Raw genomic sequence first — 22,821 nt, forward strand, 5'->3', positions numbered from 1 at the left:
TTTATCTTAACCAGCTTGCGGGGGGGGGGGGATTGCATAAGGCCTTGAATTGTAAGCTACCCCAGTGGACTGGGTTCATATAAGACACTACACTCCCAGAAAAATGCCTCCAGATTCCCTTAACAAACTCTAAAGCAGGAGTCTTCAAACTTGGCCCTTTTATGACTTGTGGCTGAGGAATTCTGGGAGTTGAAGTCCACAAGTCATAAAAGGGCCAAGTTTGAAGACCCCTGCAGTCTAAAGCCCTGTTTTTCAACCTTGGCACCTTTAAGGCAGGTGGACTTCAACTCCCAGAATTCCCCAGCCAACTTGGCCTCTTAAAGGTGCCAAGGTTGAAAAGCACGGCTTTAGAATGTTATGCAGATTCAATGCTGCCTCTTGAATGGACCTGCTTTGGTGGGTTGTGTGAACACAACCTGTGTGAGTTGAGCCACTGTGCTAAGCTCTTTCAGTCAGGAGACAGGTGAAGTCAGCTTTGACTGTTCTTTCCTTCCACCTCCCCAGTCAGCTGGGACTTTTTTTTTGTGAAAAAGAAAAGAAAAGAAAAGAAAAACTCAACGATAATTGCACAGCCCTTTCTCCTCCTCTTCCCAAACTCATTTCCTCTAACTCCGCCCCTTCGGTTAACTCATCCAAGGGTTATTATAATAAACTTTCCCCTTCTTCGCTCTTCATAACAGTCTCGGAGTGTCCTGAATTCCAGGACCGTTTGTTATATTCCCATCCTGCCTCCGAGCTGGGCTGCAGCTTCTCTTCGGAAGCAGAGCTGAAACCAGGAAAATTAAGCCAAAAACTGCTAATGAGGACATTTAAGTCAGGAAAATCCCTTTGATTTGTTGGTGAGTACAACTGTCTTTAAATTTGTTAGATAGCCCTAAGCCTGGAAGTCCTGGAGGCGGTGCCTTGATTTTTAGAATAATAGTAAATCTGATTTTCACATTTGTCTGCTTCAAAGTTATTCCCTCTTGGCACCACAGCCCTTAGTCTGTTTTAAGGTTTAAGGTAAAGATTGATGGTATTTTCCTAATGTTTGACTTTCTCTACCATGCTGTCATATGTAGGACCTTCAAGGCATTCTGCCATCCTTTCCTAGTTGCCTAAATCAAGCCTGAGTGTTTTAACGTTCTCTAGACTCAATCAGAATAGAGCTGGACGGGACCTTGGAGGTCTTCTAGTCCAACCCCCTACTCAAGCAGGAGACCCTATACCATTTTAGACAAGTGGCTGTCCAGTCTATTCTTAAAAGCCTCCAGTGATGGAGCACCCACGACTATTGACAGCCAGCTGTTCCACTGATTAATTGTCCTCACTGTTCGGAACTTTCTCCTTCATTCCAGGTTGCTTCTCTCCTTGATTAGTTTCCATCCATCGTTTCTCGTCCTGTCTTCTGGTTCTTTGGAAAATAGGTTGACCCCTTCTTCTTTGGGGCAGCCCTTCAAATACTGGAACACTGCTATCATGTCACTCCTAGTCCTTCTTCTCTCTAGACTAGCCATACCCAAATTCCTGCAATCGTTCTTCCTGTGTTTTATTCTCCAGGCCTTTAATCGTCTTAGTTGCTCTTCTCTGCACTAAGTCTCAACCGACTCCATGCTGGAGTTCTTGGATCTTTAATAGGAAGTTACTAGTCCTCACTGACTAATGAGAGAAGAGCTAGTGCTCATGCTCAAAGGACTTAAGACCAAGCATGGAGTTCCTGCCTTTTTCCCAGTAGAAACAACAGCTAGAATCATTAAAAACTAATACATCAATTCAGGATGTCGACACTTCCAGCTGTCCTCTGTCTTCTGGTTGTGCAGTGGTGTGTAGACAGTCAATGGCTATTTTATCACCTTGTCAGGAAAAGCTTGTCTAAGGGACAACCTTTTCTAAATGCAGCGGGGGGGGGGGGACCCAGGATACAGTTTTTATTGTTTTTCCCCCCTATTTTTACCAAAGCAATTGAGAACCTCAACCTCAGGCACTAACACTTTGTAAGTCCTGGGCAGCTGCTGAGGATAGAGATAGGAAAAAAAAGATATATATATATATATAAAATATCATAGGCACAGCTGTGCAGGCAGCAGCACTCCTGTGTAAATTTAACCACTTGGTACTTTTTTGTCCTCTAGTTTTACTGCCTTCCTGAGACCGGAGGAGCCTAGTAGCATCTTTTCCAAACAACAAGTTTTATTAAAAGACATAAATTACCTTTTTTTTTTACTATCCCCTGGATTATCATGGTTTTCTTCCTTTCTGGGTGGGAGATTTTAAAAGCTAATGCTTCAAATGCCAACGCAGCACTGGTTGGACAGCTGGGGGTTTGAATCCTGCTTCTGTATATCTTTTTTTAAAAACCGGTCATAAAAATAGGACTCTAGCAAAGCATGAAGACAAGGAACGGTACAGTGAAATATTTTTTGCAAGGGGTAGTGTACCAGAATAACAGAAAAAAATAACAGAGTTGGAAGGGACCTTGGAGGTCTTCTAGTCCAACCCCTTACTCAAGCAGGAAACCCTACACCATTTCAGACAAACAACCAGGTTGTTCCACTGGTTAATTCAGACATGTCAAACACAAGGCCCGGGGGCCGGATCCGGCCCGCGAAGTGGTTTCATGTGGCCCGCGAAGCCATCCTGGAAACAGTGAGGGAACGGCCCCCACTGCCTTGGCCCTGGCCCAGAGACCCTCCTTCTGCCAGAGACCCTCAGATCTGTCCCACTCCTGCCCAGGCCCCCATAGGCACCCTTGATGCCAACGATGTAGAGCTGGCCACGCCCACCCAGTAGGCCATACACACTCTGGCCACGCCCACCCAGTAGGCCACGCCCACCCAGTCCACACCCACCCGGCCCCCTGAGGGCAACCGCAATGCTGATGCAGCCCTCAATGAAATTGAGTTTGACACCCCTGGGTTAATTGTTCTAACTGTCAGGAAGTTTCTCCTTAGTTCCAGGTTGCTTCTCTCCTTGATTAGTTTCCATCTGTGGCTTCTTGTCCTGCCTTCAGGTGCTTTGGAGAAGAGCTTGACTCCCTCTTCTTTGGGGCAGCCCCTGAGATATTGGGACACTGCTATCATGTCCCCCCTTGTCCTTCTCTTCATTAAACTAGACATACCAAATTCCGGCAGCCATTCTTTATAGGGAACGGCTTTATGACTGCATGCATTCGGCTTTATGACTGCATGCTTAAAACCACATATTTCAGTCTTCTCCCATTTGTGGAACTGTTGGGTTTTCAAACGTCAAAAAATATATTTAAGCCAGGTTAATGTGTAACTTTATTTGGAAGGAGACTTTTACAGTCATTGATTGCTTTAAAATCATTTTTTATTCCTGATCGTGCACAGAGGCAAATTAATTTTAACTCCACAGTTAATGCTATTTCCAATTTCAGAAGGGCAGTTTGGTTTGACTATTCGAGGCAGAAATCACAGTGTTGTAGCACCTAAATGTTTCTCTTATTGTAAGCGAACTGTAAACGCAACCATTTTTGAAAAAGATATTTATAGATCCCTTCCGGAAGAAGAGCAAAAGAACAGCTTTCGGTTTCCAGAATTTCCTTTTGAAATGTAAGCCATTGTGCAGTCTGTATTGTTTTCTTCAGAAGATCTAATTCTCCTATATTAAGTTGAAGCTGACAAAGTTAGAGGTCATGATAGAATTTGTACTCAGACAGCCTGAGACCCATACATGCAATGTTGCCTTAATCTGTGTTTCCTTCTGGCACAGCTCTCAAAACTCAGCATTTATTGGATGCTCTGTGCCTGAAAAGATGATCTAGTGCAGGGGCATATTAAGTTTTGGGGGTGAATTAGTACCCACCTGGAATTTTGAAAGCTGGTTGTGGATTCAAAGATGGACTCCTACCACCTGTGTTGATGGGTGTGGTTATTCTCTACTTACTCACCTGGGTATGTGTAGTTTAACGAAGAGAAGGGTGAGGGGTGACATGATAGCCATCTTCCAATATCTCAGGGGCTGCCCCAAAAAAGAGGGAGTCAAGCTATTCTCCAAAGCACCTGAAGGCAGGACAAGAAACAACGGATGGAGACTAACCAAAGAGAGAAGCAACCTAGAACTAAGGAGAAATTTCCTGACAGTTAGAACAATTAATCAGTGGGACAACCTGCCTCCAGAAGTGGTGAATGCTCCAACACTGGAGGTTTTCAAGAAGAGACTGGACAGCCATTTGCCTGAAATGGTATAAGGTTTCCTGCCTGAGCAGGGGGTTGGACTAGATGACCTCCAAGGTCCCTTCCAACTTCTTCTTCTTCTTCTTATTATTATTATTATTATTATTATTATTATTATTATTATTATTATTATTATTATTATTATTATTATTATTTCAGAGCCTCCTATAGCTTCCTCACTATCCTTCTCTCTCTCTCTCTCTCTTTCCTTCTCTCTGTCTCTCTGTCTCTCTCTTTCTCTGTCTCTTTCTCTTTTCTTCATTCCTCCAAAGCAGGGGTCTTCAAACCTGGCCCTTTTATGACTTGTGGACTTCAACTCCCAGAATTCCTCAGCCAGGCACCTGGCTGAGGAATTCTGGGAATTGAAGTCCACAAGTCATAAAAGGGCCAAGTTTGAAGACCCCTGCTCCAAAGAAAGCACTGGATCCCAGCCCCTACCACTTTTTTATAATCTTCCAAGAATATCCAGGCAACCACATGAGACTGGTGACATTCTTGTAAACGAACATTTTGCTGGATGCTAGGGTTTCAATTTTTTTTTACTCTCTCTCTCTCCTTCCCTCTCGTGTGTGTGTTCTCGTGTGTTCAAAAAATGAATGGAATTGGTAGATAAGAAGCAGAAGACAGCAGTGGAGTTAAATGTACCAATGCCAAGTAACATCTACATCAGGAGAAAGAAAGAAGTATGAGAAGCTGGAAAAGGACCCGGGTTTGAAGGAGGACATGGACAGTAAAGGCCAAAGTGGTACCAGTTTTGATAGGAGCATTTGGGGCTGTGACTCCTAAGCTGGGATCCAGCAGATTCCAAGAATGACATCAATGCTCTCTGTTCAAAAGAGAGCAGTGCTAGAAACACCTGAGATCCTGTGCAGGACCCTCAAACTCCCAGGCCCTCTGGTAGAAGACCCGAGATTGAGCAAAACACAGGCCACCCATAGGGGTGAGAAGGAAGATTTTATATATTTATTCTGTTTGTGTGTGTGTGTGTGTGTGTGGAGAGAGAGAGAGAGAGAGAGAGACTATTTATGCCTCTGTGTGTCTCCTACGTACACATACATACAAATTTATATACATATATAAGTATATACATATACATATGCACAGTAAGAATACAAGAGAGACTTAGAAAAATTAACAGCCACAGTCAAACTCTCTAGTATATAGCAATTATTTGTATATGAGTTGTAATAGTTCTTTTTCAATGTTGTACTCCACTTGGAATAAAAAAAAAACCCCAAACCTTGTTTTTTAATATTGCCATCCTAAATTGTAACTTATATTGAGAGATTATTGAGAATAGAAAGAAAAGAAAAGAAAAAATATTGTAGGTTATTTACTACAATGTTAATAATTTTTGAACACATACAAACATCAACATATGGAAACAACACAAGGTACTAAGATGCATAACAATGTAATAAGAAGGCAGGCAACTACATAAATAAACCATGCTAAAGTATTTGGTAGTGACAGATTTTATTTTCCTGGGCTCCAAGATCACTGCAGATGGGGACTGCAGGCAAGAAATTAAAAGACGCTTGCTCCTGGGGAGGAAAGCCATGGCAAATCTAGACAGCACACTAAAAAGCAGAGACATCACCCTTTCAACAAAAGTGTGTATAGCCAAGGCTATGGTCTTCCCAGTTGCAATGTATGGCAGTGAAAGTTGGACCATAAGAAAGGCTGAGCACCAAAGAATTGAGGCCTTTGAACTGTGGTGCTGGAGAAGACTCCTGCGAGTCCCTTGGACTGCAAGGCGATCAAACCGGTCAGTCCTAGAGGAGATCAACCCTGACTGCTCTTTAGAAGGCCAGATCCTGAAGCTAAAACTCAAATACTTTGGCCACCTAATGAGAAGGAAGGACTCACTGGAGAAGAGCCTAATGCTGGGAAAGGTTGAGGGCAAGAGAAGAAGGGGACAACAGAGAACGAGGTAGCTGGATGGAGTCACTGAAGCAGTAGGCGTGAGCTTAAATGGACTCCAGAAGATGGTAGAGGACAGGAAGGCCTGGAGGAACGTTGTCCATGGGGTCGCGATGGGTCAGACACGACTTAGCAGCTAACAACAACAAAGTATTTGGTTGGTAGAGTTTCCAGGTATCGCGTTCAATGATCCCAGCACTTTGAGAAGACACTAGGTAGGGCAAGGTAAGATGGGAAAAAATGAATTCATAATTTAGAATGGAGAAAGGGTGATTTATGGATTTGATGATTAGAAAGGGCAGAAAATGGGAAGATGATAAATTCATTTGTAACTGCTGCTGCAAAAAAAGGATTAGAAGCTGCTTCTTAATAACATTTTTTTCTTTTCTTTTTTCTCTACTTACTCTCTTTTTTCATTTACTTGTTTTATATCTTCCTCCACCCTTTTTCTTTTCTATAGCTTTGCACCATATGTATTATTGTAACTCATCTTTTAATAAATTTTTTAAAAAGTATATAAAAATCACTTTTACAGTAGAGGAGACTAAGTAGAGCAAGGCTGGATCCAGCTGTCCAATCTGGTTATACTCCAACAATTTGTTGGCTGAGCTGACTAGAAAACAAGGAGGTTTGGGCTTGACACATCCAGCACCAGAAGAGGGAAAGATAGAGAGACTTCCCTATTAATACAGTGTTGTGAAGTGGTTTGCCTGAAATTGCAGATGTTCCTTTTCGGAACTTAGGTCATGGTTTGATGGCCAACCACTGTAGTATTGTAAAGGGCTTCTCCTGAATGTTTCTGCCTGACCTAGAACATAGAATATTAGGTTTGGAAAAGATCTTGAAGGCCTTCTAGTCCAACCCCTCCCCCACCACCACCACCCAAGCAGGAGACCCTATACCATTTCAGACAAGTAGATGTCCAGTCTCTTCTTGAAACCCTCCAATGATGGAGCACCCACAACTTCTACAGTCAAGCCATTCTACTGGTTAATTCTTCTCACTGTCGGGAAATTTCTCTTTAGTTCTACATTGGACCTCTCTTTAATGATCTTCCATTGCATTGCTTCTTGTCCTGCCCTCAGGTACTTTGGAGAATAGGTTGACACATACAGCCCTCAAGTACCTCTGCTTTTTAAAACATGTCCTTTGTGTCCAACCTACATATTTAGATTTCTGCACTACTATTCAGAAGAGCTTTTTTCCCCATTTTTTTACATCCAATAGACTTAAAGCTATGTTTAAACATGAATGCATGGGTTTTACTACTAAAATAAGGAAAGGAACTCATTCAAATCCCCTTTGTCCTATGCACAGACACATGACAACACTTTTCAGCATCATCCCTTTCAATGAGGTCTCCTCTATTGCTAGGTAAAATAGTAGTATAAAGTTTTAAACTCTAAATGCATCCCCAAATCATGCTCAGGTCTATTCTGTGTTCCCACACCACCTCAAATCAGATCAATTGCAAACTTAACCGCTGTATTTGCATAAGATACTAAACTCAGACTTAACTGAGTTTACTGGCTTTGCAGTTTATAGTGTAATTTAGACAAGAGGGTTTCCTCAATAACTAAATTCATAATGTTGTGTAAACACCATCATCATATGGCTTGGACTTAAAATATTGTATGAGTCCAGCCATGTTAAGAAGGGAATGAGTTTCACACCAATTGGCTGGGGTGAATTATGGTCCCATTCTTTATCCATGCCTTCCTTTGGATCTCTTGAAGGCCTCGTGTTGGCCAATGTAGTTTTCAGTTCAGGAAGTTTGCCTCCATGTAATTTAGATCAGGGCTTATCAACCAGCTGTGGTACATTGGCACCTGGCAGGTGGTACATGACCATCCTAAAAAAGTGGTAGCGGGGGAGGGGAATGGCAGCACCACACAAGCCTCAGCGAGAGATGGCTGGAGCTGCAGGGCTGTCAGGGCTCAGCGGAAGCGCCAGGATCAGAGCCAGGCTGGAGCTCGGCGCTGATCCTGGTGTGTCTGCTGAGCCCAGAAGAAGCGCCGATCAGCTGGAATGTTGCAGCATCCCCAGGGTTTTGTGGATTTACATTCAGATGCTTGGCAACTGATTCATATTTATGACGGTCACAGTGTCCCAGAGTCATGTGAAGTGACCAAAACCTGCTGCAACCACCCAGCAGAGAGGGGAGGAATAAAAACCAGACACCCACCCTGCCCCGCCCCCACTGCCAATCCTCAACAGAAATGCTCACAACAATGAAAACCTCGGACAGGAGGAAGAGCACCGCCGGGCAGGCAGGCAGGTGTCTTGCTCGGCTGTGGCTTGGGGGGGCACTTTTTCCAGTGCCATTGTAACTTCGAACAGTTACTAAGCGAACTGTTGTAAGTCGAGGACTACCTGTAATTCATGACTTTCTGCCTTTTTTTTTTTGGTCATCAAGTTTTTGACACCTTGCTAGGCCACTGGTGGTACTCGGATGTTGCCATATCCTAAAAGTGGTACAATGGGTGAAAAGATTGAAAAGCCCGGATTTAGATGATGGTGGGAACTTTAAGCTTTCATGAAATAATTATGGACCCTTTGTTAATTCCTGCCTCTCTACTGTCCTCAGCACAGGATGGGCGACTGGGGCTTCCTGGAGAAGTTGCTCGACCAGGTGCAGGAGCATTCAACGGTCATCGGCAAGATCTGGTTGACAGTCCTTTTCATCTTCCGGATCTTGATCCTGGGTCTAGCTGGGGAGTCCGTCTGGGGGGACGAGCAGTCCGACTTTGTGTGCAACACCAAGCAACCTGGCTGTACCAACGTCTGCTATGACAATGCCTTCCCTATTTCCCATATTCGTTACTGGGTGCTGCAGTTCCTCTTTGTCAGCACCCCAACCTTGGTCTATCTGGGGCATGTCATCTACCTCTCCCGACAAGAGGAGAAGCTAAAGGAGAAGGAGAGTGAACTCCGGGCATTGCAAGCCAAAGATTACAACGTGACAGATATGTTGATGTCAGTGGAGAAGAAGATGGCCAAGATCTGTGTGGCTGAAGATGGCCGAATTAAAATCCGTGGGCCTCTGATGTGGACCTATGTCATCAGTGTGATCTTCAAGACCATCTTTGAGGCAGGCTTTCTCCTTGGCCAGTGGTACCTGTATGGCTTTGTCATGCATGCTAACTATGTGTGCCAAGGTTCTCCATGCCCACACCTCGTGGATTGCTTTATGTCCCGTCCCACTGAAAAAACCATCTTCATCCTTTTCATGCTGGTAATGGGCTTGATCTCTCTTGTCCTCAACATTCTGGAACTTCTCCATCTCTTCTGCAAGAACCTGGTCAAAAAGGTTAAGGAAGATAACTGTTGTTCCCCATCTTCTGCTCCCCCTCTGCCTTTTGAAGCCAACAGCATTGGTAAAATGCCAACAGGGCCTTATCCACCAGATAAATCCTATTTCTACCTGCCCATGTCAGACAGACACGCACCACCCTACCACGGATACAACAAGCTCTCCAGTGAGCAGAACTGGGCCAACTACAACACAGAAGAAACCTTGGCCTTGCAAAACCAGATTAAACCTCCTGATCTCTTTCCAACGGGAGCCCCTGCAGTCCATCTCTCTCCAGAAATGCAGTCCAGCCGCCCAAGTAGCAGTGCTTCTAAAAAACAGTATGTCTAGCAAGCAGCCATTTGAAGTCTACGTTCCATGGGGGCTTCCTTGATTGCAGCCGGGTTTCTCTCGAGGGTCTCTTCATCTGGAAGGCTCCACTGTGATTCCTTACCATGGAAGGAAGAAAGAGGCTGGGCCTCAGGATTCCTCCCAGGTGCTTCCCAAGTTTTGCCGCAGTATTCTACTTCTCTAGGTGAAAACCAGGACTTGTAGGCTGAACTTGTGGATCCACCCAAAGTGGGAAAAGAGACATAGATCAATCTCATACAAGCCACTGAAGTGGCAGGTTAATGGGCATTTTAAGACAGAGTGCTAAATGTTGATTACTGGGGGGAAACCATAAGTGGCTTGGTTTGTCTTTTTGAGGGGTCTTGTGACTTGCCGATCAGAAAACAACCACTGGACCACAAACGGAGGAGGGTAGGTGAAAGAGAAACCAGCTTGGACTATCCAAAACGGGATCTCAAATTTTGGAAGTCAATGCAACCTGAAAAGGAGAGTGCAGAGTGAACTCCAGGAGGAACTTCTGGTATGTCACCTTTTTAGGAATGGACATGTGAATAGATTGAGGAAAATCACTCATCAAGCAGATTTATTTTCATGTTGCAGTTGTCAAACCTCTGAGCAGCTTACTTATTAAAAACTGCAGCTCATGTACCATTTGCATATTGTTTCAAGTAGGCATTAGGGAGAATAACTGCTGTTGCTGATGTTACCTTATTAAATATGACTCCTACTTAAGCATGGAACTGACATGACTTAAGTCCTCTGGGTTACTTCTTAAATGTCTTCCATCTAACAGAGTAGAAAAGCACAGTTTTCAATCTCACTATATTTGAAACTCCAATTTCTGTTTTCACCGACCCTGGGTGAATCTTGGTTTGCAAAGTGATCTGTCTGCTTTTTTTTCTTTAACTGGTAATATGGAGAAATTAATTAGCTCCCCTTTCTCAGCCTCCTTGGTTATGTAATTCCATCTCTCATTCCATCTGGATACTTTTCTGGAGATTGGCCTTCCACAAGCTAAATGGTCTTCAACCCTCTTGGGGCTACAGGTCCCCAAATTCCCAGCCAAGCTGGTTCGAGATGTTGGGCATTGAGATCCCAGCACATCTAGAAGATACTAAATTAGGAAAAGCTGCCGCAGGCACACATTACTCTTGATTTTAAGTGGATCAAAACTTCATCCTGATGGTTTTATGAAGCCACATTCCTTCATAGACAAAAGTGTTGCCTGAACTTTACTCAGTATAAATTGTGCATTGATGATACACTCTAAGTATTGAAAGCTATCTGGCCTTATCTAGTGTAGCTGCTCACTCTTCCTTCTCATTGCAATCGTTATTTGTGCAGGATTCTGCCAAGCAGAGATTACTACTGGATGTTTGAGGTCAATATTGTGTATCCTTATGAATTGTTGCAGTGGTCAATCTCCTTCCTGGCTTCATATTTGTACCTTCTTTTTTATTATGTGTTCTAATTCTTTCACATCATATGACTGTAAGCACGAGCTGGATCCTTCAGTGTTCAAACCACAATCTCTCCTGCAATGGGAAATGAGGATTTTTTTCCATGCTCATGTGTCAGCCTTTTGGGGAAAAGTTCCTGCCTCTCTCTGGATTAAATCAAAGGAGCGGGGTTGTTTGGGGGTTTTGTGCAAAAATATATATTCTGGAAACTGGCTTTTGTTGCTGCAGGAGAAAAGTTTGTGACGGTTATAAAAATAGGATCGCTCTCCAGCTTCAATCAAGAGCAAACAGTGATAGGAAGAGAGAGGGGGGCACGAACCTTTTTTTCCATCTCTACTGAACATTTTCTGATAACTAAACTGTGAAAAAGAGGCTGTCGGGTGTAGAAAACCTACCTGTGTGATGCAGATGACTCAGATCAGCATGGCCATTCAGAAGCTGGCTTCACATCACCAGTTCATAACCAATGTTCATACTTGCAGGGTGCAAGTAGTAGGGCTATAAGTATGCACTCTGGGTTTGTGTCATTTTTTTTCCTAAATAAAAAGAATTTTTTTTCTAAATGAAAAGAAAAGACTGTTCTATGGGTCAATAGTACATCTTGCAGCCTGTGTAGAACTGATCTGGTGAATGCTTCCATTCTACTGCAAGATTCAAACCACTGGATACAATGATTAAGTATGGAAGATTTAACCAAGTCCCTTATAATGAACATACTTGCATTTGCAGAGCTCCAGAGATAGACATATATTATTTGAATGTCAGTTATATAAGAAAGAGAGAGATCAGTATCCTGGACTGCACACTTGATAAATGATCTATTGATATTCTGATATTTTTTTAAAAAATTCCTGCGTGGTCAAAATTCACAAATTACTTATATAACAAAGCCCTTCATTTGAATAAAATAGTTCCATATATGGGTTTCATTGGTATAAATTGTAGGGATACACAGAAATATGATTTGCATTTTTTATTCTTTAACAGAATAACAGAGTTGGAAGGGACCTTCTACTCCAGGTATGTCAAACTCATGATGTCACGTGACGTTGCCAACACATCGTGACTTTTTCCCAGCAATGGGGTGGGCGCGGTTTCGGCATGACGCATCCAGCCCATGGACCGGCAGTTTGACATGCCTGCTCTAGTCCAACCCCCTGCTCAGGCAGGAAACCCTATACCATTTCAGACAAATGGCTGTCAGTCTCTTCTTAAAAACTTCCAGTGCTGGAGCATTCACAGCTTCTGGAGGCAGGTGGTTCCACTGGTTAATTGTTCTAACTGTCAGGAAATTTCTTCTTAGTTCGAGGTTGATTCTCTCCTTGGTTGGTTTCCATCCGTCGCTTATTGTCCTGACTTCAAGAATAGGTTGACACACACAAACCCACTTCTTTCTGGCAGCCCCTTAGATATTGGAATATTGCTATCACGTCACTCCTAATTTGTTTTTAATTCCATGTTTACATACAGTCTTATTAACATTCTGTGTTTTATATTCTGTAATTGATATGGTCTGTTGGCTAATCAGCAATAGAGTTACTTCACTTTCATTCCATTGGGCGACACATGATCTCCAGTCCAGAATGAGTTGTGGAACAGTTACTCACAGCCCCAAAGTCCTCTCTCAAATGCTATCAGGTCGTCCTAGCAACATCAAGCATCCGTTGCGAATCATACATGAATAATCTGCAAAGGGGAAGGGAAAGTAAATGACAAAACACAAATGACTACATGATGCCAGCAATGTGACTCGTGTGTGTATCAGGCATTATGCTATAATTATGCAAGGGTAACATTTGATGATGCTAGTCTGCATTTTATTGTGGTTTGTTGTCAACCCCTCTGCAGTCTACAGTGATTATTGCAGTAAAAAACCAATAATCATCCTTCCCCTAACAGTCCAGTAGCTTAAAATATGGAGGATTTAACCAAGTCCCTTATAATGAACATACATCTTTTGCAGACCTCCAGAGACAGAGGACATAATGCATACATTATTTAAATGTCAATTATATAAGAAAGAGTTTATTAACTTGACCGCACATTAGATGAACGACCTATTGGGATCCTTGTATTAAAGTCCCATGTATGGTCAATGTTCACATATTACATACAGTATATAATGCAGCCCCTTTATTTGAATCCCAACTTGCCCTAGTTCCAAACCATGGCTTGCCACAAGCTGTGTTTCCATCTAATCAGACGGGAAACTCTGATGGCCATATTTAATTGAAGGACTGAAGTCCTTTTTCATCATCATGGCTTATTCACACCTAACCCTGTCAGAGGAAGCTTCTGGTGAACCTTGGCTATTAACCTGAAATTGATCCTCAATTATTCACAGATTTGTTTCAGCATTTGAGTTGCTAGAGTGTGTAGTGGCAGGGGGAAAAAATTGCTGGAATTGCGGCTACAATCCTATATCCACTCACTGGAAGAAAGCCTGATTGATATTTATGGGAGACTCTTCTGAGTAAACGTGGATAGCCCCAAATAACTGGTGACACACTTCTGATTAATATTTTATTCAAAGGCATGAATTACAGTGTATGAACTACATTTAACTTCCTCCAACGTGCAGAGTTCTGATGCAGATCCATACTGGGATGAGGCAAAGAATGGGAAGGAAAGAGAAGGCAGGTGAAGCAAACACAGGTTATCTGTGCAAGACTTTACAAATATCTTAACCACTGATAGCTTCAATGTGTTCTGTTGTCACCTTCAGAGATCACCTGCCTGATTCTCCCCAAAACTGATGCCTTTTAGTCAAATGTGTCTACCTGACTGGCTCCTGATTTGGGGCTATCATACAGTCATACGGCTCTCTTCCTGTGACATTATGCAAATAATACACTGATTGGATGCAGTTCAAATTCCCTTCTATTTGGAATGTTCAGATCATTTTTGTTGGAAATACAGTAGAGAGAGAAAAGTGAACTGTTCTTTGAGGTTCTCCCCTGGGCAGACCTCATCCGATAAAGGATTAACACTAGTATTCAGATCATCATCTGTTCTTTGTATTTTGTTCAAACGTAGAAGGCACCCTTGAGATCATTAAGACCAATCAGTGCTCAGGATGGAATCCACACCTGTCCTGGAATTGGGGGAGAGATGTGATCTGAATAGCAAATCAATCTAGTCTTGAGGCACCATGAAAACTATCAAGACTTCAAGACTCCCAATCTTTTAGGTCAGGGGTGTCGAAATGCCGGCCCATGGACCGGCTATGTCATGACGAAACCGCGCCCACCCCATTGCCAGCAAAGGGGGAAAAAGTCGCAATACATCATGACACGTCACGTGACGTTGCGAGTTTGACGCCCCTGTTTTAGATCATGAAACAGATATGAGATACATGGAGCATGATCTGAAGGGGACGTGCATATAATTTGGGATTACTGGAAGAGAAGGGAGGACCTCATGTGGGGTTGCGAAAATCCAGATGGCCAGTAAACAGCAGGAAATGTTTTATTTCCTGCGTCTCTTTGCTGCCATCTAGTAGCAGTTTGTATTTTTGCAGCCTGATCTGGCAGCCACGGTAAAAGGAGAAAAGAGGAGGGTGCAAACTATAATTATTTATAGCGTGATTGTTTATAAAATAGTTCTTGGGTGTGGCATAGAACTTCATTGTGAGTAGATCAACAACAATATAATCTCTTATCAGCAACTGATGAAGCTTATCTGCAAATGGTTCTTTTCCCTTCAATCGCCTAACAGGGCTAACTCTCTGGAAGGAAATTTGATAAAAATAGCTGTACAGGAAAAAAAAAGGGAGTTTAATCCTTTCTCGCATGACATTTCTCCAATTCCACCCTTGCCCCAGCGGCTATTATCCCTACAGTGGAAACAATTTGGCAGAGTTCTTATAACATACTTAATCCTAAACTCAGGTTAACAAAACACAATTGCTGGCCTCACCTAGCATGGGAAATCTAAACAGCAAAAGCATCTTGTGGCTTAACGTTTGATGGTCCGGTTCACAAATGATGCCAAGGCAATGGCTGGTTTCCTGCAATGCCCTGAATGAAATAGTCAGCTTGAATTTTAACCTTATTTAGCTAAAGTCCTTAATACAGGAACATGAGAAAGACGAAAAGGAGACATAGGCAAGAGCTGTTTACTTTATTTTTAATTGCATTCTTGAAGAACATGCCTGTGATGTCACTAGAAAATGCTAGCCCTTCAAGGGAGAATTTTATTTCGGTCCTGTTTTTTCGGGGGGGGGGGGAAACACCACACGCACCGACACAAACACACCAAAACTCTTGAGGTTGAAAACTGATCTTTTGTCGCTAAATTTCAGCTATGCTATCTGCCACTGCTTGGCTATGTCTAAAATAGGATTGGGAATATCTGGAGTCCATAGCTGTGGCTTGTCCAACCTTGGTAAAAACTTTCTATTTTTCATCATTGTTCTAACAACTGAATTTGGAGAGGAGGGTCATTGCCATAGAGCTGTTTTTAGGGAAGAAATCATAATTCCAAATGTGCCTGTTTCATCCTAACAGTGCTTTTTTTAAAAAAAAAAAAAAGGTGACGGAACTCACACACGTCATAACAACCCACCTTGCCTACCCTACAAGGTTCCATCCAAAAAAGGTGACAGAACTCCGTTCTGGGTGTTCTATGACAAAAAAAAGCCCTGCATCCTAATATTCCAACATCAGAATCAGCAGATATTTAGGTTGGTTATGAGAAAAAAAAGGTCTTAATGATAAGAGCGCTTCATCACTGGAGCAGGCTATCATGGAAGGGACAGACTCTCATTGCTGGAATGGTTTAAAAGACCCTGGACTGTCTTCCATTAGGAATGCAGGTGGGTTGATGAACTGTGGTGGTGCAGTATTGCAGGTAAACTCTGCTCACAGCCTGGAGTTCAATCCTGACAGGACTCAAGGTTGATTCAGCCTTACATCCTTCCAAGGTCGGTAAAATGATAAGCCAGATTGTTGGGGGCCATAGGCTGACTCTGTAAACCACTTAGAGAGGGCTGCAAAGCACTGTGAAGTGGTATAGAAGTCTCAGCACTGTTGTTATTCTATTATTTTGCAATCTTTTCTCTGTTTCCAGCAGTATTTTTTTGTTCACACAGGAAGCTTAACCAAATCAGTTAAAGATACATTGGGCCAATTCTGTATAATGTGCTAAGATGGGGGAGGGGGGCAGAGAGGTCTGTTTTCTTGCTGCTTATCATGTTGTATGAATCCAACCCAATTAGTTTTGATTCCACGTACTGTGAAACCCATTAAATAGGTTCATTCAGTAATCAGATTAGCTAGCTGTTTTGCACGAATGCAGAGGGATTTTTTCAAGTATTCCAATTATAAGCAGCCCCCTACTTATGACCACAATTGGGATCAGAATTGCTGTTGCTAAGCACAGCTGTTGTTAAATAGTCATGCCTAATTATCGTTATTTTCAGCATGCTTGTTAAGCAAGTCATTGCAATCGTTAGGTAAACCATGCCGTCATTAAGCAAATCCAGCTTCCCCCATTGACTCTTTGTTGGAAGCCAGCTGGGAAGGTTGCAAACGGTGATTATACATGATTACAATCATGTATACATGTAACCATCATAAGGACATGCCAGGTTGCCAATCACCCAAATTTTGATCACAAGACTATGGGGATGCTGCAACAGCTGTAAACACAAGGATCGGTTAAGTGTCCCTTTTTCCAGGGCTGCAACTTCAAGCAAACGGTTGTAAGTTGAGGACTTTGTCTCTCTTCCACACTGATATTCCTACTGATTTTAATTCAAAGTTGGATTTGCTAAAGCTTTCTATATCTCGTGTTAGGATGAGGAAATCTTTCTGAAGCCCAAGGAAATGGATCCATTGTCCTTTATTATGTAATTTTCAATGAGTGGAGCGATGTCATGCAGTGGGCAGTTTAAACCATGCTTAGCAGAACTTTACGGGAAATCCTGAATGCGCTTTCTCCATTCTGATAATTCTGTGGACTAGGAAAATGAAGCTTTCAGAAACTACATAGATGTTTTTTTTAATAATCTTTCCCCTTTTCATACCTGTACATTATGAAATCAAGGAGACTTAGATGCACTCAGCCCCAGCCAGATGGTCCACCTTTCACCTGCTCCTCCTTTAGTTCCTGGGGGATTCAATGACACATCCAGTGATTTTCCCATAAAAGTTTTGCAACTTTCCACTCTAGCCGAAATGTTGTAATTTTCTGGTGATGGTCTAGCTCCATATTGGCTCAATATTATACCAGTACCTAGGGAAACATAGCTGAAATGAGGCGGTTACCCTTTGAGAGCCGAATGCAATGAAATTTCATTTTAATGAATGCTGATTAGTGTATATTTAAAGTGATAATAATAGGGACACAGTGGCTCAGTGGGTTAGGATGCTGAGCTTGTCGATCAGAAGGTCGGCAGTTTGGCGGGTCGAATCCCGAGTGCTGCGTAACAGAGTGAGCGCCTGTTACTTGTCCCAGCTTCTGCCAACTTAGCAGTTCGAAAGCACGTAAAAATGCAAGTAGAAAAATAGGGACCACTATGGTGGGAAGGTAACAGCATTCCGTGCGCCTTTGGCATCTAGTCATGCCGGCCACATGACCATGGAGACATCCTCGGAGAAGCGCTGGCTCTTCGGCTTTGAAACGGAGATGAGCACCGGCCCCTAGAGTCGGAAACGACTAGCATGCATGTGCGGGGGAACCTTTACCTTTTACCTAAAGTGATAATAAAGCTATTCTATTCTATTCTATTCTATTCTATTCTATTCTATTCTATTCTATTCTATTCTATTCTATTCTATTCTATTCTATTCTATTCTATTCCATATTTTCTTTTCTATTCTATTCTATTCTATTCTATTCTATTCTATTCTATTCTATTCTATTCTATTCTATTCTATTCTATTCTATTCTATTCCATATTCTATTCTATTCTATTCTATTCTATTCTATTCTATTCTATTCTATTCTATTCTATTCTATTCCAAATGTTCTTGAAATCCTGGGAAACTGTATCATATTGAAAAAACAGCTCAGGGACATGCTTCCCTCTTTCACTTGGGTATAAGAAAGCATTATCAGACTTACAGGATTCTGTTAGTGTAGCCTCTCTTAATAAAATTTAGTTCTAGTCTTATGAAGTCTCTGTGGCCTTGACCTTCTGGTTTAATCTACCTAGTTGGGCCTTCAATGTGGCTCTTAGGAGCATCCTGTATTCTCTCTTCTGCCCTTATCCATCCACAGTTGGGCAACACCAGGTTAAATTCTGGCCCCAACTCTATTTAATCTCTGTATTAGCTATTTAGTAAACTCTTCAAGTATGGAATCCATACCTATGTTGGGTAGCAGTCATTCTATTTGCAGAGAGGCACAAAGGACAAGTCTATCGACAAGTTTGAATAGTCTAAAGTTTAAGTGTTTTCAAGACTTTTCCTTCCCAATCTTGATCACTCTTCCAGAATTATTTGATTGGGTAGGCTATTAAGGATGTGAAGTGAATAAATAATAAAGATAATACACTGTATTGTGGGCATGCATGCAGACATACACAGGTATACATATATTGTACCCAGATGGTTGGAAAAGTTGGAAGAAACAGAAGGCAAACGCTGCAGAAAAGGAAAGCAAAATACTATAGTCAGACAGGTTTTCTCAGCCTTAGCAACTTTTAAGATACACAGACTTCAACTCCCAGAATTCCCCAGCCAATCATGGGGAATTCTGGGAGAGTTCATGTGTCATAAAGTTGGCAAGGTTGAGAAAGCCTGAATTAACAGATTATCCAGCTTTAAACAAAGGTGTTTATTTTAATTTTTTAAATCCCATTTATATCCCGCCCTTCTCCGAAGACTCAGGGCGGCTTACAAGCTTAGCAGTAGCCTTCATTCTATGTATATGCCTGCTTATTAGGGCTTTCACACACCCCCAAGCGGCATTATTACAAAGTCAGCTTAATTGCCCCCAACAATCTGGGTCCTCATTTTACCTACCTCGGAAGGATGGAAGGCTGAGTCTACCTTGAGCCTGGTGGGACTCGAACCTGCACTAATTGCAGGCAGCTGGTGTTACCTAAGGAGGCATTAGCCCACTGCTCCACCAAGGCTAGAACTCTTTATAGTAAGTAGACCCTGCCACAAATGCAGTAATAATGCAAAGAAGTAGAAGAAGCAGAAGCGGAGGAGGAGGAGGGTAGTGATACAACTCTAGGCTCAGACTGAGAATCTTGGCTTGTCTTAGTGCCAGATTCAACTTCCATCCATGCTTTTTTGTGAAAGGATAGGGTCTGTGCCATGAGCCCCCCTCCCATCTTCTCAGGAGTCCTGTATTTGCCAGGAAGACCAAGTTCTCCTTTTCCTTGAAGCTATATCAACCCATTCTTCAGTTGATTCACTTACTGTACTTCCTCCTTCTGTCTTCATTCTCCTTCTGGGTTCTCAGCAACCAATGAGTGGGTCAAACTTTCATGTTCTCTGTTTGACACATAATAGGTGGAAATGGATTTGAGATAAGCCTCGAAACCACAGAGACGTTGTATTGTTTTTTTGTTTTGTCTTGTTTTGTTTCTATTGCTAAAGTACTTGAAATATTCCAGCACAGTACATTCCCTGGAGTTCTCTTGGTGTGTGATGCTTTTAAAAATAACCCGATCAAAGCAGTTAAAATATGAAGGGAAGGTTGTCTTTTCTCATTCATCTCTGCTTAATTTATGCAAGGAAGATTTTTTTTCTCTTTTTCTAATTCTATATTCTTTTGCAATTCAAATAAACAAAATGGCTACGACTATGATGAAGTCAACCCACTTCTGAAAGTCACATTGGATCGGTTCAGACTGTTGTCCTTCAAACATCTGGAGAAATAATTTCAATATTGCAAGGAGGCGGTCTTGATCAATGAGTGCAATATTCTTGCATTCCTGAGTGCTTGGCTAGGTAAACTGAGTTTGAAGAACCTGTGTGTTCAGGTTTAGCCTTTTATTAAAAAGGCAAGATAGAAATCAGTACCCTGAACAGTAAAAACTGCAACCATCATTAATGCTCCAACTTGGGCCAAAGTAGAATCTACGTAACACATCAGAGCAAGCAATATTGTACCAGAAGGCCTATTGATCTGACTGGTCAGATGGCTATTTTGTGTAATTCTATATCAGGGATTGCTGACTTGTGGCTCTCCAAGCAAACTTTTATTGCTTTCAATTTCAGAAGCCTTCTGGAAGTCAACTATTCAGTCCTGAGGCAAAACAGGTGGACAATGAGTTGTCCAAAAGACAGACCGTGGAGGAGGAAGGGTTATGTGCACATTTCACTGTTTAGTTAAGCTTCAGCCATGATTGACAAGCTTCCATTTGTCCCTTCCATCTATCATCCATAGAACATAAAACATAAAATCATAGGGTTGGAAGGGACCTGGGGGGTCTTCTACTCCAACCCACTAATTAAGGAAGAAGTTTAATAAAAGATAACAGAATAGCAGGGTTGAAAGGGACTTTGGAGGTCATCTAGTCCAAACTCCTGCTCAAGCATAACATTTCTGACAAGTGGCTGTCCAGTCTCTTCTTGTGATGGGGCACCACAACTTCAGAAGGCAAGCTGTTCCATTGGTTGATTGTTCTTACTGTCAGAAAATTTCCCCTTATTTCTAAGTTGAATGTCTCCTTGATCAGTTTCCATCTATTGTTTCTTGTCTGGCCTTAAGGTGCTTTGAAAAATAGGTTGACACACACCCCTCTTCTCTGTGACAGCCCCTCAAATATTGGAACACCTGGTCCTTCTCTTCACTAGACTAGCCATGCCCAGTTCCTGCAACCCTTCTTCATATGTTTTAGCCTCCAAGCCCTTAATCATCTTTGTTGCTCTCCTCTGCACTCTTTCCAAAGTTTCTACATCATTTTTATAATGTGGTGACCAAAATTGGATGCATTATTACAGTTTTGGGATACTGTTTTATAAAATCCTGATCAAATAGTTGTCTAGTCTATTCTTGAAGACCACCAGTGTTGGGGCACCCACAACTCCAGGAGGCAAGCTATTCCACTGATTGTTCTCACTGTCAGATAAATTCTTCTTACTTCTATGGTGTACCTCTCTTTAATAATCTTCCTCCTGTTACTTCTTGTCCTGCTCTCAGGTGCTGTGGAGAATAGGTTGACCCACTCCAATATTTGTCACCTCAAATATTCGAAAGCTGTTATCATGTCCCCCAGTACTTTCCTTCAATAGGTTAGACATACATAGTTCCCTTTCCTGCTCATCAGTTAGACTCCAGACCCTTTATCATCCTTGCTGCTCTTGTCTGCACTCTTTCCAGGATGTCAACAATTTTTTTTCTATCATGGTGACCAGAACTGTACACAGAATTCCATGTGTGGGCCTCACACCCACACAGATACTATACATACAAGCCTTGGTGGAGCAGTGGGCTAATGCCTCCTTAAGTAACACCAGCTGCCTGCAATTAGTGCAGGTTCGCGTCCCACCAGGCTCAAGGTTGACTCAGCCTTCCATCCTTCCCAGGTAGGTAAAATGAGGACCCAGATTGTTGGGGGCAATAAGCTGACTTTGTAATAATGCCGCTTGGGTGTGTGTGAAAGCCCTAATAAGCAGGCATATACATAGATTGAAGGCTACTGCTAAGCTTGTAAGCCACCCTGAGTCTTCGGAGAAGGGCGGGATATAAATGGAATTAAAATAAAAAAAATAAAAAATACATACCAACCAGAAAGCAAAGGGCTGGAGAGGACTAGAAAATTTGGTGCCCGCTCACTATAAAGAGTTCTAGACAACAAATGGGGTACAGGAGATTACCTGTCACCCATAACTTTCCTACCTGAATTGTCCTCTCCAGAGAAACTGGCAAAGAAATACTGCAGTACCGGACTACTGCATCCAGCTTTGGTCGCCACAATGTAAAAAAAGATGTTGAGACTCTAGAAAGAGTGCAGAGAAGAGCAACCAAGATGATTAGGCAACTGGGAGCTAAAACATATAAAGAACGGTTGCTGGAACTGGATATGTCTGGGTTTAATGAAAAGAAGGATTAGGGGTGACATGACAACAGTGTTCCAATATCTCAAGGGTTGCAACAAAGAAGAGGGAATCAACCTATTCTCCAAAGTGCCCGAAGGCAGGACAAGAAGCAATGGATGGAAACTAATCAAGGAGAGAAGCAAGCTAGAACTAAGGAGAAATTGCCTGACAGTTAGAACAATTAATCAGTGGAATGACTTGCCTTCAGAAGTTGTGAATACTCCAACACTGGAAGGTTTTAAGAAGAGACCGGACAACCATTTGTCTGAAACAGTATAGGATTTCCTGCCTGAGCAGGGGGTTGAACTAGATGACCTCCAAGGTCCCTTCCAACTCTGTTGTTCTGTTAAAACACAGGTGATCCCTATCTTGTAGAATTGTTTTTTTTTCCCTCTCAAAGAGATGGGAGTGGACAACAACGTGCCAAGTTGGAATCCCAAAGTGTAATGAAAAAAAAAAGAGGAAAGATACTGCTTCTCGGTTGGCACCTCCAACGGGTGCTGTAAAAGCCAAGTCCAACAAAGTCTCTGTTTTCCATCTCTGCCTCTTATCAGTCACGCAACTGTATTTACAGAAGATTCCCAGACAACCCCTTTTTCCCCAGTTTCTGAGGGCAA

General features: G+C 42.3%; 1 protein-coding gene and 1 long non-coding RNA gene across 2 annotated transcripts; one reads left to right on the forward strand and one right to left on the reverse strand.

Annotated features, from left to right (window-relative positions):
* Nucleotides 1–767: 767 nt before the first annotated feature.
* GJA4 (gap junction protein alpha 4) lies at nt 768–11,728 on the forward strand. Its single transcript, XM_083369796.1, has 2 exons — nt 768–839; nt 8,686–11,728. The coding sequence occupies exon 2, from the start codon at nt 8,692–8,694 to the stop codon at nt 9,739–9,741; it is 1,050 nt and encodes a 349-aa protein (XP_083225922.1). The 5' UTR covers nt 768–839; nt 8,686–8,691; the 3' UTR covers nt 9,742–11,728.
* A 441-nt stretch (nt 11,729–12,169) lies between these two features.
* On the reverse strand, nt 12,170–19,595 carry LOC310644629. The gene is made up of 3 exons (XR_014493326.1): nt 19,577–19,595; nt 17,230–17,438; nt 12,170–12,887 (listed from the first exon to the last, which is right to left on the reverse strand). It is a non-coding gene; the product is annotated as an uncharacterized lncRNA (long non-coding RNA).
* Nucleotides 19,596–22,821: the final 3,226 nt, after the last annotated feature.

Source organism: Vipera ursinii (assembly GCF_947247035.1).
Source record: "Vipera ursinii genome assembly, chromosome: 9".
Classification (NCBI taxonomy): Eukaryota; Metazoa; Chordata; class Lepidosauria; order Squamata; family Viperidae; genus Vipera; species Vipera ursinii.